General features: G+C 39.6%; 1 protein-coding gene across 1 annotated transcript in view; it reads left to right on the top strand.

Moving 5' to 3' along the window:
* shdb (Src homology 2 domain containing transforming protein D, b) overlaps positions 1 to 14,031 on the top strand; it is a 35,134-nt gene extending 21,103 nt beyond the window's left edge. The window contains exons 5-7 of the mRNA XM_077585195.1: positions 7,719 to 7,893; positions 8,827 to 8,946; positions 13,396 to 14,031. Coding sequence (XP_077441321.1) covers positions 7,719 to 7,893; positions 8,827 to 8,946; positions 13,396 to 13,582 — 482 coding nt within the window. The 3' untranslated portion in view covers positions 13,583 to 14,031. The remainder of the gene's footprint in view (positions 1 to 7,718; positions 7,894 to 8,826; positions 8,947 to 13,395) is intronic.
* Positions 14,032 to 14,413: the final 382 nt, after the last annotated feature.

Raw genomic sequence — 14,413 nt, 5'->3', positions numbered from 1 at the left:
GGTGAGTTGATGGGATCTAGACAAGGAAAAAGAGCAGGCGAATTCAGTGAACCATCGCTTTTCAAACCTAAAGGGCAAAAATTAGCAATTTTTTTTTAGAATTGCCTATAAATGATAGGCTATAATAACAGTTTTAGTTATAAATATCCCAAAACACTTGTCCAATTAAGCCACCATACTAACTAGGGGTGTGCCAAGAAATCGATTCTCATTTAGTATGATTCAGAATCGATTTTAAATGTCCCAAAACCGATTTTCTTTAAATTATTTCATACTGTCTTGCCTTTGTTTGTGTGTGCCTTTATTGGGAGCACTGTTCATGTTGTACACGGTTTGGCCACTTAGGGGCAGTGTGGTTCCACGCGGGCTAATACACTTTTAAGTTGTAGCCACATAGAAGTAAAAAGTCATGATCAAGTTATTCCAATATTTTTTTTCTCATTATTATCTCTTTGACTGCCAGACGTTTTCAGAAAAGGGATGCCGTGGGTGCCAGCCGATTTAAGCATTTTGACTGATCTTTCAAGGTCCACAGAAAATTATGTATATATATATATAACACACATACTACCAAATTAAAGATTGGACTCTCATCTTTCATCAGGAAAAAAAGTTTGTTTCTACCTTATTCCGTTTTTCAGTAATCAACAATAGAAAATGGTTAGTTTCACCTCTGTTTTGAAAAAAACGTCTTTTAACGTCTTTGGCACTCCTCCATAGGATTTTACTAAACGTTATTTAACGTTTTTGGCAGTCAAAGAGTTTTTTTTTTTTGTTGTTGTTTTTTTTTGCAGTGTAGGAAGATCATATGTCGATCACTAATGTTAAGATGCCTTCCTGTATACATTCCTGAAGTGTTTTGTATGAATAGTCGTTCTTTTGAGTGATAAAAATGCCACGAGTAGCGCGCTAATTAGCATTAGCGAGTCAGACTGGAGTAGATCATGACAATTCTTTGCATATTGAAGCAGAAATCATCGTCAATCAAGTCATTTTGAATCTAAAATCGTTCTGGATCAAATATCGATTCTGAATCATTTTTATCTGGTAATGATGTTTGTGCTTTTTTCTTTCCTAAGACGAGACCGAAGACAACATTTTTATCTGTTGCCGTGATTGGTTAAAACAAACCGTGCACAAGATGCCACATCGTCCAATCGGCTCGAAGTATTGTACGGAATGCCCCGCCTTTCCCGAGCAAATCACTGTGGAGAATTCCCAGATTGATTTTGTGAAGAACTCCCTTGAGCGAATCACAATTATCAATCTGGCAGTTGCCAGGTTACTGGCTTCTGGCCAAGACCCGCTCTTTCTTCCTCTTTGGGTTTGAAGCAGCTCAATTTAAAACTGCTCCGCTGCGGTAAATAGATTTATTTTCAAAAAATTAATCAAGGGCCACCAGGGTCAGGTCACTCAGGCAATAACCTGAGCAGACTTCCCCAGCCACTTTTTCCAGATCTTTTGGGGGGGAACCCGAGGCGTTCCTTCCTTTGTCGTCCCCGGGTCCACCATGCCTTAAACACCTCACTAAGGACGCATTCTAACCAGATGCCCAAACTACCTTATCTGGCTCCTCTCAGTAAGGAGGAGCAGCGCCTGTTTGTGTTATGTTCTACAGAAAAATGTGCAAGTCTATGATTGGAAATGATGAGCTCGAGGCATAAATTCAAATGGGAATCAATTCAAAACATGGCCGGGAATTGATTAGCTGTGACCAATGTGCTATAAACTTGTGTGAATGGCCCTTTTCTCTCTGCACTAACATAAGGTGTTAATTATCTTGTCTTTATGGGGGGGGGGCTCCGCGTGCCCAGCAGAAGGTCTTCATGAGCGTATATGCATGCCAGCCCCTTCCAAAAAAACAGATGTCTTCATTAATGAAGCAAATGAAGCTGTCTTTGTGCAACCCCCTCCTTTCTTTTGAGCTTGCAAAAAAAACAGCAGGTGTGCTTAAAGTTACCCGTCACTCAACTCAAACATGTTCCATTTGCCCTCCTCTCCTGTAATTATCAGGAAAGCGAGCTTCCAGGCTCATGTCGGATTTGGCCAAATTACCGAATTACACACCGAGTTCTTAAATTGAGCTCAATTGCGAGATAGAATTGAGGAGACTTCTGAGTAGAATCGACAAGGCTGTTTGCGCTTAAGTGAGCGCCTGGCTTTTGTCTGTAAGTCTTTGTTTCCGCAAAGTCTTTGTGCGGTATCGGAGGACAAAGCTGAGCACACGCAGCTTTCCGCGCGTAGCACATCATCAGGTTCGAGTTGTCAACGGCAGCCCAGATGTTCCCTGCCAGCGTGCGTGTCGTCTGTCTTCTTATCATGATGCTTTGTCAGCATGTTGGACTTTCAGGCATAAACTGGATTTATTAGAGTGCAAGACTAATGATATCTTTTTTTTAGTCAGTAGTTGGTCAAAAGAGCTTTTCATCCTGATGAAAAAAAGAAGATATATCTCAAACAAAACTGATCTCAGTATTTCTCGTAAAATTTTTGAGCAATACATAGGATCCCTGTTTTTTTTTTTTTTTTTTTAATAAATGGAATATTTGAGTAAGATAGACTAGTTACAAGCTTTGAAAACAAAAACAAAAAAACAGCATAAAACGGAAGATAACGTTTTTAACGGTATGCCCGTGGTTCCAAGGTTACGTAAACTGTGTGGAATAAATTTAGAGAGAAAAAAAACGCAATTTTGTAATCAGCTTGACAATTTCAGTTTTAAAGCTGCTCAATGCAGACAATGCCCAAATGACGTCACATCCGCAGATAGAGAGCGGGAAATTCAAACCCGAATCCAGTCTTAAAATCATTGGCCAGAGGCTTGTAGGAGCACAACTAAAATGTTAATCTGCTAATTACACGTTTGAGTCATAAATTATCAAATAAAAAGGCTATTGTAAAGATATTTTGGGGCAAATTCCTCCATTGGGCAACTTTAATCTAGTTTTGTTCCGATACCGGTATTGGGATAGGCCCCAATACTGCATTAAAACAGTAGGATCGGCATCGGCAAGTACTAACAAGTAACATGCCGATACCATTATTTCCTTTTAATACAGCATCTTGTGTCTTGCTCGTGCACGACATTCACTGATGTGTGACGTGGTCACTGCATGCTGAGTCAAGATATCCTATTGGCCCTTGAATGCTCTCAACCAATGACAGGACAGCTTTTTCATGTTGGGGAAAAAAACCTCGGTATCGGCCGATACTATAAAACTGGGAACAATACTACTTTAATCTGCATTAAAAATAAATAAATAAATATATTAAATAAAATAAATATATTTATTAATTAATGAATTAATAATTTCACAAAAATCTAATTTCAGATTTTGGGGGGAATTAGTTTTTTCTTTTTTAAGTCACTCGTCACTTAAAAAAAAAAAGTTTATAGAGGGGTTGGAAAAGTCACAAAGTTAACAACACTTTACTGTGCTTTTGTAAACCAGTTTCTGTCTGTCCACAAACATGTTATTGGAACAAGCACAACATGTCAGTGAGAACGGGCTTTGGACTACAGAGTTCACAAAAAGATTGGGAAAGAAAGTCCTAAAATGGACTAATCATCTAAAAAATAATACCTCTCAAGCTTTGCAAATGACCCATTTGTGATACAGCTCTTGTATTGTATGCCAGCAGCTTGCTTGTAGCTCATGGCATACGGAATTCTTAAAGACCCAAATCATGCTAAATTTGATCAAATGGGTCTCTTTGGGCTACTCATCGCCCCGTGGTTCCGTTTTGTTCGCCAGTTAGAGCAAGCGGACAGACCGATGGGCGTATTCTCAGTGTCAGGTGTGCGTACGAGTCTCATTGAGGGGTGCCAGGCCACACTTTGGTCCTGGCTTCGGTGGCCCGCTCCAGATGGGGCCATTGTACCGTGCCACGCATCAATAATTCACAGAGAGCCAGAGAAAGTGGCGGAGTGTGTCTGCCTGCTCAATAATTAACCAGGGAGGGGAGGGAGGCATGTTTATACAGCCAGGTCCCTCTCCCTACGCCCATTCAAATAGCCTTTGAAGAGGCGGGCTTGGCGGAGAGAAGGAAAGAGGGCTGGGCGGTGGGGGTCTTTAGATTTGTCAGCTCATTAAGACATCTCTTTTCCTTGTATTTGTTTTGTAATCTTTTTAGCCGGAGTATCGCACAAGAACGGGCAAATCCAATTCGCATAACGTGCGCTTGTGTCAGACTACAGAGACGACAGATTATTGCCTGCCATGGTGGATAATGAGCTATTTTCAGCTCTGCCTCACTCTGCACCCTGTAACCCCCCCACCGTCCCCTCCCTCCCTCCACTGTAGGTAGGACAGTGTAAGAAGCATTTTCACAGCCCTCACACCCTTCAATTACTCTGCCACATGGCACACATGAAGCCTCAATTTTGTCCTGGTTGCTGGTGTGGCCCAGAAATTTCTCAGCATCCCATAACAGTGAACAATGCAGGCAATGCAGTATATCTCTTAAATGATCTCCCTTCTCTCCCATGATGAATGGCTGTGTCCAGAGGAACTGTTGTATATGGTGCACACCATCCCTCAGTGGACTGAAATATGGGATTTGATATATATCCAGAAACTTCTGAGGTTGAACAGAATTATTGCTGTCACTATCGGATATGTTTAGAATCAATTATTTATTCGATTAATTTTAAATCAAGAAATGGTTCCAAATGATTACTCTATTGTAAAATAGTTGTCGATGAACTTATTTGCTCCCAAAAACCTTAAATATCACCATGCTTCCAAAGACGTATTTATGCGTTTTTTATGTTTGTTTGTTTTGTTATGCTATAGCATACAGAAGGCTTTGATGCAGCCTCTGAACTGAAGAGAATGCTAGAAGCAATGGTAGTTATTCCAAAAACGTCCAGCAGGTGGCAGCAGAGTATAAGAGATCAATCAGGGCCATGTTTCAAAAAGCTCTTTCCCCACTGTTTTAAGCAGATTTGTGAATAATGATGAAACTTAGCTATTTTCTAATGTTAACTCTTTCACTGCCACTGACGTTAAAAGACGTCAAGTAAAAACCTACGGAGGGCCGCCAATGACGTTAAAAGACGTCATCCAATTTTCTTTTTTTTTTTTGGTGAAACGGATGGAGGAAAGCCTTCCCCAGCTGTGTTGAAAGTTTCAAGCAGGTCTAGTGAGCCTAATGACTATTTTTGGCCCCTAGATGGCAGCAATGACTCTCTTTTGACAAGATTGGGTAGCCGTCAGCAGAAGACGTGAGGCGGGGCTAGAGTGTTGAGGGGACAATGGCGGAAGAAGCCATAATGGCGACCGGTTTGCAAGCAGCTCACGGTCGAGCCGTTTTTTTCAAAGACGAAAAGCATCGACCAACGCTATAAAGAGCACATTGATGACGACGATGATCATCATCGATGATGATGATGGTGACTCCGAGGTTGACGGCAAAGTTGGAAGCGTTGACGCGGCGGCTATGACGACGTCTTAAAAGGTTCACGGGCTAGCGATGCCAACACCGGAAAACGCGGAGCACAACCGAGCACGCTCAGGCGGACGTTCAATCGGACGACGAAGAGTGCGTAGAGTCTGCTACTTGCTATTCCCCGGAAAAAAAGGCCGTCTGCACGGACAATAGAAAGTGAAAGTAATCTGTTGTGCAAACCCTGCTCCCTCTCCTTGCACGCAGGAGAGCGTTACAAAAAGAAAAACTGTATTTGAAACATCCACATAATTGTAAATAGTACCACAGTTGCACACATTTGTAAATAGTTTGCAAAATTGTTTTGTCAAATTGTTACACTGTTGAATGGAAATAAATGTATTTTGCAAACTAAAAACACTTTTTCATTGTTGGTGAAAGCGTTTTACAGAAGTAAAGCACTGTTTAGGTGTTTGTGGCATCATTCATGGACAAAAAGAAGTGTACAATTCACTAGAGTGCATGAAATAACATCGTTTCACAAAAAGCTCTTTTTCTCCACTTTTTGTTTCAAAACAGAGCATTTCGGTGAAACTAACCATTTTCTATTGTTGATTACTAAAGAACGGAATAAGGTAGAAACAAACTTTTTTTTCTGATGAAAGATGAGAGTTCAATCTTTCATTTGGTAGTATGTGTGTTTCCATAGTCCAAACACAACATTTTCTGTGGACCTTGAAAGATCAGTCAAAATGCTTAAATCGGCTGGCACTGGCGACATCCCGTTTCTGAAAACGTCTTGCAGTGAAAGAGTTAATTGCTGCAAAACGGAAAAACTTTTTTTTTTCCTGATGACAGTAGACACTCTAACCTTTCTTTTGGTAGGTTACATGTTTTTATATTAATAGAACACAATATTTTGTGGGCCTTGCAAAATCTGTCAAAATCCAGTAAAAGAGCCAAGAACGAAGGAGGTTGCTTCAGTAAAAATGGCTTGGAGTGAATGAGTTAATTTACATGTCAATTAATCGATTTAATTTTGGCAGCTCTTAACAGAATGCACTCAATTGGTTCTGATTATAAATTATCCAATAGGAAATAAGAGAAATGGATCATAAAACCTTTTAGCCCTATAAAGCCTGGACCATTAAATATATCAGAGAAAATTCAGATTCTTTGTAAATACAGTATTTATTGGTCCTTTTGAAAAACAAAACAAAACAAACAAATTGAAAATCAACTTCCACATATGACTTTTGTACATTTATAACTGATAAATATAATAATAAAGCGACATATCAAGCATAGTTTTTCCAAAAATCAGAAAGTACATTTAATTGTCTCTCCTTTCTCAATTGGGGCAATCTTGCAAGGTCGCTGGAAAAGCCATCAGATGGGTGATACTGCCCTCTAATGGATTATCCGCGCAATGCATGTGTCAGATCATATACATCAGGATTTTAATGGGGAACAAAAATATTATAATCGTGAAATAGAGGGCTCAAAATGTCTTTTATTTAATATGATATGTTTGGCGTATCATACCTGATGTATCAATTTAAAATTTTTTTTTTTTTTTTAGCAAGGTAGAAAAACATGTGGTATCATGGCAGGTCATAGGTCATTACTCAGCATCCCATTCCTTACTGTGTATATTATCCAGCATCCTCAGTCTATCACATAACAAGACGACCTCCTGCCGCCGCGTCTCACTCCCATTTGCTTCCTCTCATTAAAATCTTGGACTGAGTTCTCACCGCTTCGTCATCGCCGCCTCTCTCACTTTTCTGCTTTTTTGTTGAAGCCATCTGTGCTTTTCTCACTCTGTCCCTCTTGTTTCTCTCACCTGACACCACCGCCCCCCCCCACACCGAACCCGCATCACCCCCTCTTCCTCTATTAGAGATGAGAGAGTTGTCAGAGCTGTCCTGGCCTGCCCCGGTGGGTCAAAGGGGGGAGGAGGATCCCTCCGCTCAAGAACAAGGTGACCTCTCGCCCTGAACACGACCCGCCATCTTCCCCACATTTACTCCGTCGTCACCACCCCTCCCCCATGAACTCAAACATCTGCAGTCACCGCGACCTTTGACTCCGTCTGTTCTGTTGCTTTCCACCTGCTATCCATTTAGCCTCAGATTCCGTAGCTATTCTGCTGCGCGTGATTTAAGGAAAGTGACTATTTTTTTTTTTTTTTGCCATGTAATATGAGAGGCAAGCTGAAATATTCAAATGACATGAAATTCTGTGGTGTGTATGACTTTACCTTTATTGATCAAGCGATATAAAAATGACCCATATCAGTCACTAATAATTTCATTTTTTTCAAACAGTGCAGTTCGACGGGACCGAATGGGATCGCTCGTCTTCGCCAACCGAGCGTTTGCGTCCCCCAGGGCCCCGGTCCAGCCCGCTGGTGGGCGGGGGGGTGAAGTTTCGAATGCCCCAGGAGGGCCTCACCATGGTGGGGGAGAGGGTGGACCCCACACAGCCTCTGGAGAAGCAAGTGTATGTCTGCCCGTTTTCTGATCCATATAATGTACAGTACATGATTTGTCCAATAGGCCACATTGCTGTTGACATTTCATCACATTAAGAGGTTTGCTTGATTTCATGTTCACCGTCCTTGTGGCCATTAGTTTAATTACCTCAATCTAATGGATGGCAAAGTGATAAAAAGTTTTATAGCAGTAGGCGCATTGCTGATACACTTGACATTAACTGTCTTCTAAACATGCCCATAATGCTGTGCAAGATGAGTTCATACATGACATCTCAATGGGATGATTTTCCACTTGATTATGAGCAGCTTTTAACATTTAAAAGACCATTTGTGTTATTCGGCTAACTTCCCTTCACTTTGATCCATTAATGAGCGTGGACAATACGACGCGTTAATGTGTTTCGGCGAAGCAGCGCCCAGCCGAACCCAGGGAGCTGTGAAGCATTAGAGTAAAAACTAATTAGGTCTGAACATTAAAAACACACATTTACTTTGGTGTTGTAATTTTAGACATCATTGGTGTGATTTATGTGCCGCCTCTTTGCACATAAAGACTTTGTTTCGCTAATGGAATCCAACCACACGAGTCGACATCACTTAAGCACATGCTGAAAAGGTATATGTTTACACACGCTAATACGCAAGGCGCTAGCCGATTTTGTTGCCTCATTGAATCCATGATGGTCATTTAAGTGCTGCTGTGAGGTTTATTACCTTCAATGGCTCTTTAAAAAAATTAAACACAAAATGAATGCCTCATTAATTATGGTTGTTACAAACAATGGTGTTCCTTAATCCATTGTATGGACTAAAAAACAAGAAGACGTTCACTTTTTGTCAGGTACCAGACACACTGTAAGTGTGCGCATGCACACATTGTGTGAGTAAATGTGAGCGAGAGAGCATGCATGACCACTCTCGCTTTTTCTGTGTCTCAGGTGGTACCACGGTTCACTGTCTCGGTCCGAAGCGGAGTCGCTGCTCACGTTGAGTAAAGAGTGTAGCTACCTGGTGAGGAACAGCCAGACCAACAGATGCGACTACTCGCTGTCTCTAAGGTACACACATAAGCACTCACCCGGGCACTTTCTAAACCGGGGGTGGGTTAGCCAGAGGGCCACATTGTTTAATCTGGCTTACTGAGTATTTATATTAATTGAATAGTTCTGTAATATTTTTTGCATTAGTTTAGACATTTTGATTCTTAGTTAAAATGTATTTATTATTTTTTTGTTAGTTAAAAAAAATCATTTAGCTTATTAAATTATTAAATGATTCATTGCAAATAATAAAATATAACAATATTGGTCAAATAAACTTCATTTTATTTTACTGAGTAATAGTTAATTGATCAGGAAGAGCAGGCATTCCTTTTTATTATAAAAATGAACAATTTTAGAGTAAAAAAAAAATGAGTAAAACATTTTTAATTAATTAAAACGAAATTATATGTACAGATATAAAGTTTTAATAAATGGAAAATTAGTAAGTTGTGCATTATTTTAATGTACTTATTTATTTATTCAATTATTTGGAGTCATGAATAATAGTTGAAAGAATATTGATCATCATTTTACTTAAAAATACTATTACAAAAATAATATTTTTGTACAGTGAACAATTATTTTACTAATATTTTAACATATTTTTCAAATATATTAAAATATTAGTAAAATATTTGTTCACTGTTTGTTATTAGCAAACAAATTAGCGTTTTAGTGCAAAATTACCAATTTTCCCTACGATCAAAAAAAATTGTAACATTAAAAAGTACTTTTTAATTGGAATTTAAATTTTCTGATCATTATTTATTAATTAATGACAATTTATCTAGCTTTAAGTAAAACCATTTAAAATAAACAAAATATTTTATTACAAAATTCAGTTTTACATAATACAAAAATATTAGTCAAATTAAATTATTTTTTTCAATTAATTTAGTTCAAGTGATAACATTAAAAATTTACCTATTTTGTTGTAACTATTTCTTATGAAATGTAAAAATAATACACTGTTAAATAATTGAATTGTTATGATCAAATAAATTTTAATGCTCATATTAAAATTTAACAGGAACCAGCAATAAAGTATTCTTTTATTTTTTAAATGAACTCTTAAACACAAGTTTTAACTTTTTGTTTTGAAACCTCATCTACAGGTGACCTAGCCCATCTGTTCATTTGAAAACTCAAACGTGGCCCTCGATCACATCAGTTTGCTTTTACTAATCGCATGCTTCTCATTGCTGCAAAGTGTGTGTGAAGCCACCTGAACAGCAGTCACTGTATAAACACACACACACACACCTCCATCTGTCTCTCCCCTCCTCCTTTCTTTCATCACCCAAACTTAGGACAGCTGCCTCACGCTTCCTCCTCCGCTACTCATTTGCAGGCTGCTATAATGCTTATCTGGTCAAATCTCTCCCTTGTAATTACGACCACGATCCATCGCTTTGGCCTCCCATCATGCCTCTGTCCTTGACCCCCCCACAACTGACCCCGCCTTCTCCTCTCACTGTAGCCTTCTTCTTTGGTCTCAAAGGGCCCTCCTAAGTGGTAATCAGGCAGGTAGAGCACACTTCAGTGCACACATCATCTTCCCCGTAATCACTAATGAATATGAATCACCTTCTGCGGGCAACACAAGAAGGGAGAAGACTCACAAGAGAGATTGGAGGAGTGCACGTGTGTGTTGAGGATGGGAGGGATGTGGAGGGGGGTTGCACGTAAACAACTTTGAGGATTACTCACACATTTTTTGCACACGTCCTGTCGGTCAAGTCGCAAGGTCGCAACTCTGGTTCCGCATTTTGCTCGTGTGAAGCGAGCGGATATGGAGTCTCGGGACAGTGTAATTAAATTCAGCCTTCAACGTTATGATCTCCTTCAATTTGCTTAGTGAGTGATATGGACATGTTTTGTTTACATTCATTAGAATTTCACTTCGATGTGACCTTGCATGTGGTTTAAATCAGTTTCCCAAACTTAAATGCGTCAAGGCACGTACTTGACATTGCACAAAAGGCAATAAATAAATATAAAGAAAAATATCTCAAAATAACTATTAAAAAAAAAAGTCATTCATTTGCTGATATACCACTAGGTATTATACTTTATATTGCTATCATTTGTGTTAATTAATACAACACCAACCCAAAAATGATGTTCAATCTATAATATAACATGCCGAAAAACGCCACTAATGCTAACTGCATTCACGTCGATCCCTCAACCAGACAAAAAGCCTTAAAAGGGAAGTCAACCTCAAATTCTTCTCAACAATATGTTCGATGTAGCCCTGCTTGTCTAAATGCGACATTCTAATTAATATTGCGTTTGTGGAATATGAATGAAGCAGCAAAATCCAGACGTTTTGATTCGACACAAGGGGCGGCCATTTTGCCTTGTCGGTTGAAAATGACATCACAGTTGCTCAGGGCTTGGGTAACGACCAATCACAGCCATGATTGGTCAGCTCTGAGCAACTGTGACGTCATTTTCAGTCAACAACATGTGGCAAAATGGCCGCCCCCTGAGATAGATAAAAACAAGTACATTTTGCTGCTTAATCCACAAATGCAATATTATAAAGAAAATTTTGGGGTTGTCTTCCATTTTAATGCTTCACAAAAGCAAACCTCTTTTTAAATTCTTTTTCAAAGGTCTTAGAGCCATGAGTGATGCAATAAATACAACAATGAGCTGCTTTTGTACTGAAGCATTACATCGATCCATTGTAAACAAAAGAGACTTACTCACATATATCATATACAACATCCGGACTTTCAATCTTGAGGCAACATAATGCTGCACGGCTTCTACACAGTGAGGCAAGAGGCGACACTTGACAACACTTTTTGACAGTTCAAGTGTTCAGACGTAATAGATTTGTTCTCAAGCTTCTTTCAACACTTAAAATGATAATCATACGTACAAATTTCAGCTGATGCGGGGACAGCCAAACGAGGTTTTCACACAAATAGAATACATCAGTAACCCATGTAACACATTCCGATTTATCTATGATTTAACCTTTAAGCTGGTATCAGGCTTTCGGCTCCTAAAAACAACTACTGTAGATAAGCGTCACTCATTCTGTTTAGTCTTCATCAGAATGTTGTGACTGCCTGACGCAAACATTCCCCCCGAGAAACAACACTCTTTGTTGACGATGATAGAATGCGGCATCCATCTGGCATTTTTTTCCCCAGCCACGTAGTTTGTCTCCCACCAGGAGGGCCGACAACAGCATTGACAAGAGAATAGCGCGACCTGGGGGCCGTTGTGCCAAAAGATTGTCAGGATTTGAGTGGATAATCGACAGTAAAGCTCTAATTTCACCGATGGGTTCATGTAAGTGATGTTTTGAAGGTGATCAATTATGATGATTTGATTGTAAAATAGCAGTGCTTTGATTATGTGTGCTTTGCGCCAATGTGTGATTTGCTATCTAGTATAGGGGACCAAAACTACCAAAATTAAAGATAAATATGACTGCAGTAATTTCTGGACTATAAGGCGCACCTGACTATAAGCCACGCTAGATAAATTTGGGGAATACTCGAGTTTGTTACACATATAAGCCGCACCCGACTGTAAGCCGCAGGTGCTTTAATGTTACCGCACCGTCCCCTTGTGATCTGATGGATAAGCCGCACCTTTGTATTAGCCGCAGGGTCGAATGCAAGTGAAAAAAGTAGCGGCTTATAGTCCAGAAATTACTGTAAATAAATAAATGACTAAAAGTTAAAATAAAAAGTAAAAAATATATAATTAATTAATATAAAAATATAATAAAAAAAATACAAATAAAAACATCAAAATATACATATGTATATATTTATAAATAAATAAAGGTAAAAAATAAATACAAAAATATGAAATTCTAAAAATAAATGTCGAAATAAATACAAAAAAAATGGCAGAACCCAAGACACCCTTTGGACCGCCCTCTCATTTGAATAACATTTCAACCTGACAGAGCGTCTGTAGCATGAAATAAATAAATGTGAAATATTGTGTTTATTAATTAATTGATATTTAATTATATTTATACATTTATTTATGTATTTATTTCAACATTTATTTTTATTTTTTGAATCTCTATCTTTATTTTTACGTTTTTATTTTCACTTTTATGTATTTATTCAGTCACTTCTTTATTTTTAATTTTGGCAGTTTTGGTCCTCCATATCTAGCTTTACAAGCGAGGAATATAAGAAGGAGACTTACCAATCTGAGCTGCCACAGTGGAGCGCAGACCTCCGCCAAGGCAAAACATTCCTAAACAGACCTATGAAAGTGGAAGTCGGCCATGACCGCCAGGGACCTGCATATTTCTCACCCACCTTCACAGTCCAACGCTTCCCCTTTCTCTCGTTGCATCCGCATGTGCTAATCCTCATCCATCATAACATCCCCTCCCTCCCTTAATCCACGGAGGCTTCATGACTCCTTTCGCCGTGACTCCCCCGTGGTAATTTGAGCTTGTTGTTTTGGTCCCAGGAGCTGCCAGGGTTTCATGCACATCAAGTTCACGCAATGCAAAGACGGCAAGTACGTGCTGGGACACAACAGCCCGCTGTTCGACTCCATCCCCGAGCTGGTGCACTTCTACACCACGCACAAGCTCCCCATCCGCGGCGCCGAACACCTGTCGCTGCTCTTTCCCGTGCTGGTGCAGACGCTCTGACTCTGAAAAGTTTTCGTAGAGAAACTTCAAACTCATTCGTCCCGGTTATTTTTGGACTGGACCTTTAACTGCTGTTCTACTTGTGCCAAGCGTTGCTGACATCCAAGGAGATTGATTCGCAGGGAAGCCAGTACCTGAACTCCTCTCCCCGCTCTCTTTCTGACATATCTGTGCTGGACCAAGGTTGATGGATTTCAGCACATCAGAAATTCTCGTTTTCATTTTTTATTTTTTTTTCTTGGGCGCACCGGCCTTACAGCTGAGGAAGTCAGTGGCACCTTGGGAGAAGTCGTGATTCGCGGAGGTTCTGTTCGCAGGGGAGAGTTTGCCGAAGATTGAGATTCAATTACTGCTGTTTCACCAAAACACTTCATTAACACTGGTTAAATATTCCTCTTGTCAGGTTTTTCACATTTATACTAGGATCAATAAATAGAACTATAAAGGATGATGAATGTGTCTTTCATTACTGAGCTTTACGCCCACCCAAATTTTTCTTGACTACAATATGTTCTATGCAGCCCCACTAGACTAAATACAGTATTCTGGTTAATATTGCCCGAGTGGAATATGCGTTAAGCAGCAAAATCCAGCAGTTTTTATCAATATTAGAAGGTGGCCATTTTGCCACTTGTTCCCAAGTGAAAATGTCATCACAGTTGCTCAGGTCTGAGGTAACAACCAATCACAGCTCAGGTTCAGAAAAAAGTTTAAGTTGTGATTGGTTGTTGCTTGAGCCTCCTCTGCAACTGTGATGTCATCTTCAGTCGACAACAAGCGGCAAAATGGCCGCCCCCTGAGGGGGACAAAAACGACTGGATTTTGCTGCAC

This window comes from Vanacampus margaritifer, chromosome 13 (genome assembly GCF_051991255.1).
Source record: "Vanacampus margaritifer isolate UIUO_Vmar chromosome 13, RoL_Vmar_1.0, whole genome shotgun sequence".
In the NCBI taxonomy this organism is placed as follows: Eukaryota; Metazoa; Chordata; class Actinopteri; order Syngnathiformes; family Syngnathidae; genus Vanacampus; species Vanacampus margaritifer.
The sequence above is the reverse complement of the archived record's forward strand: the minus strand, read 5'-3'. Positions and strand labels throughout refer to the sequence as shown.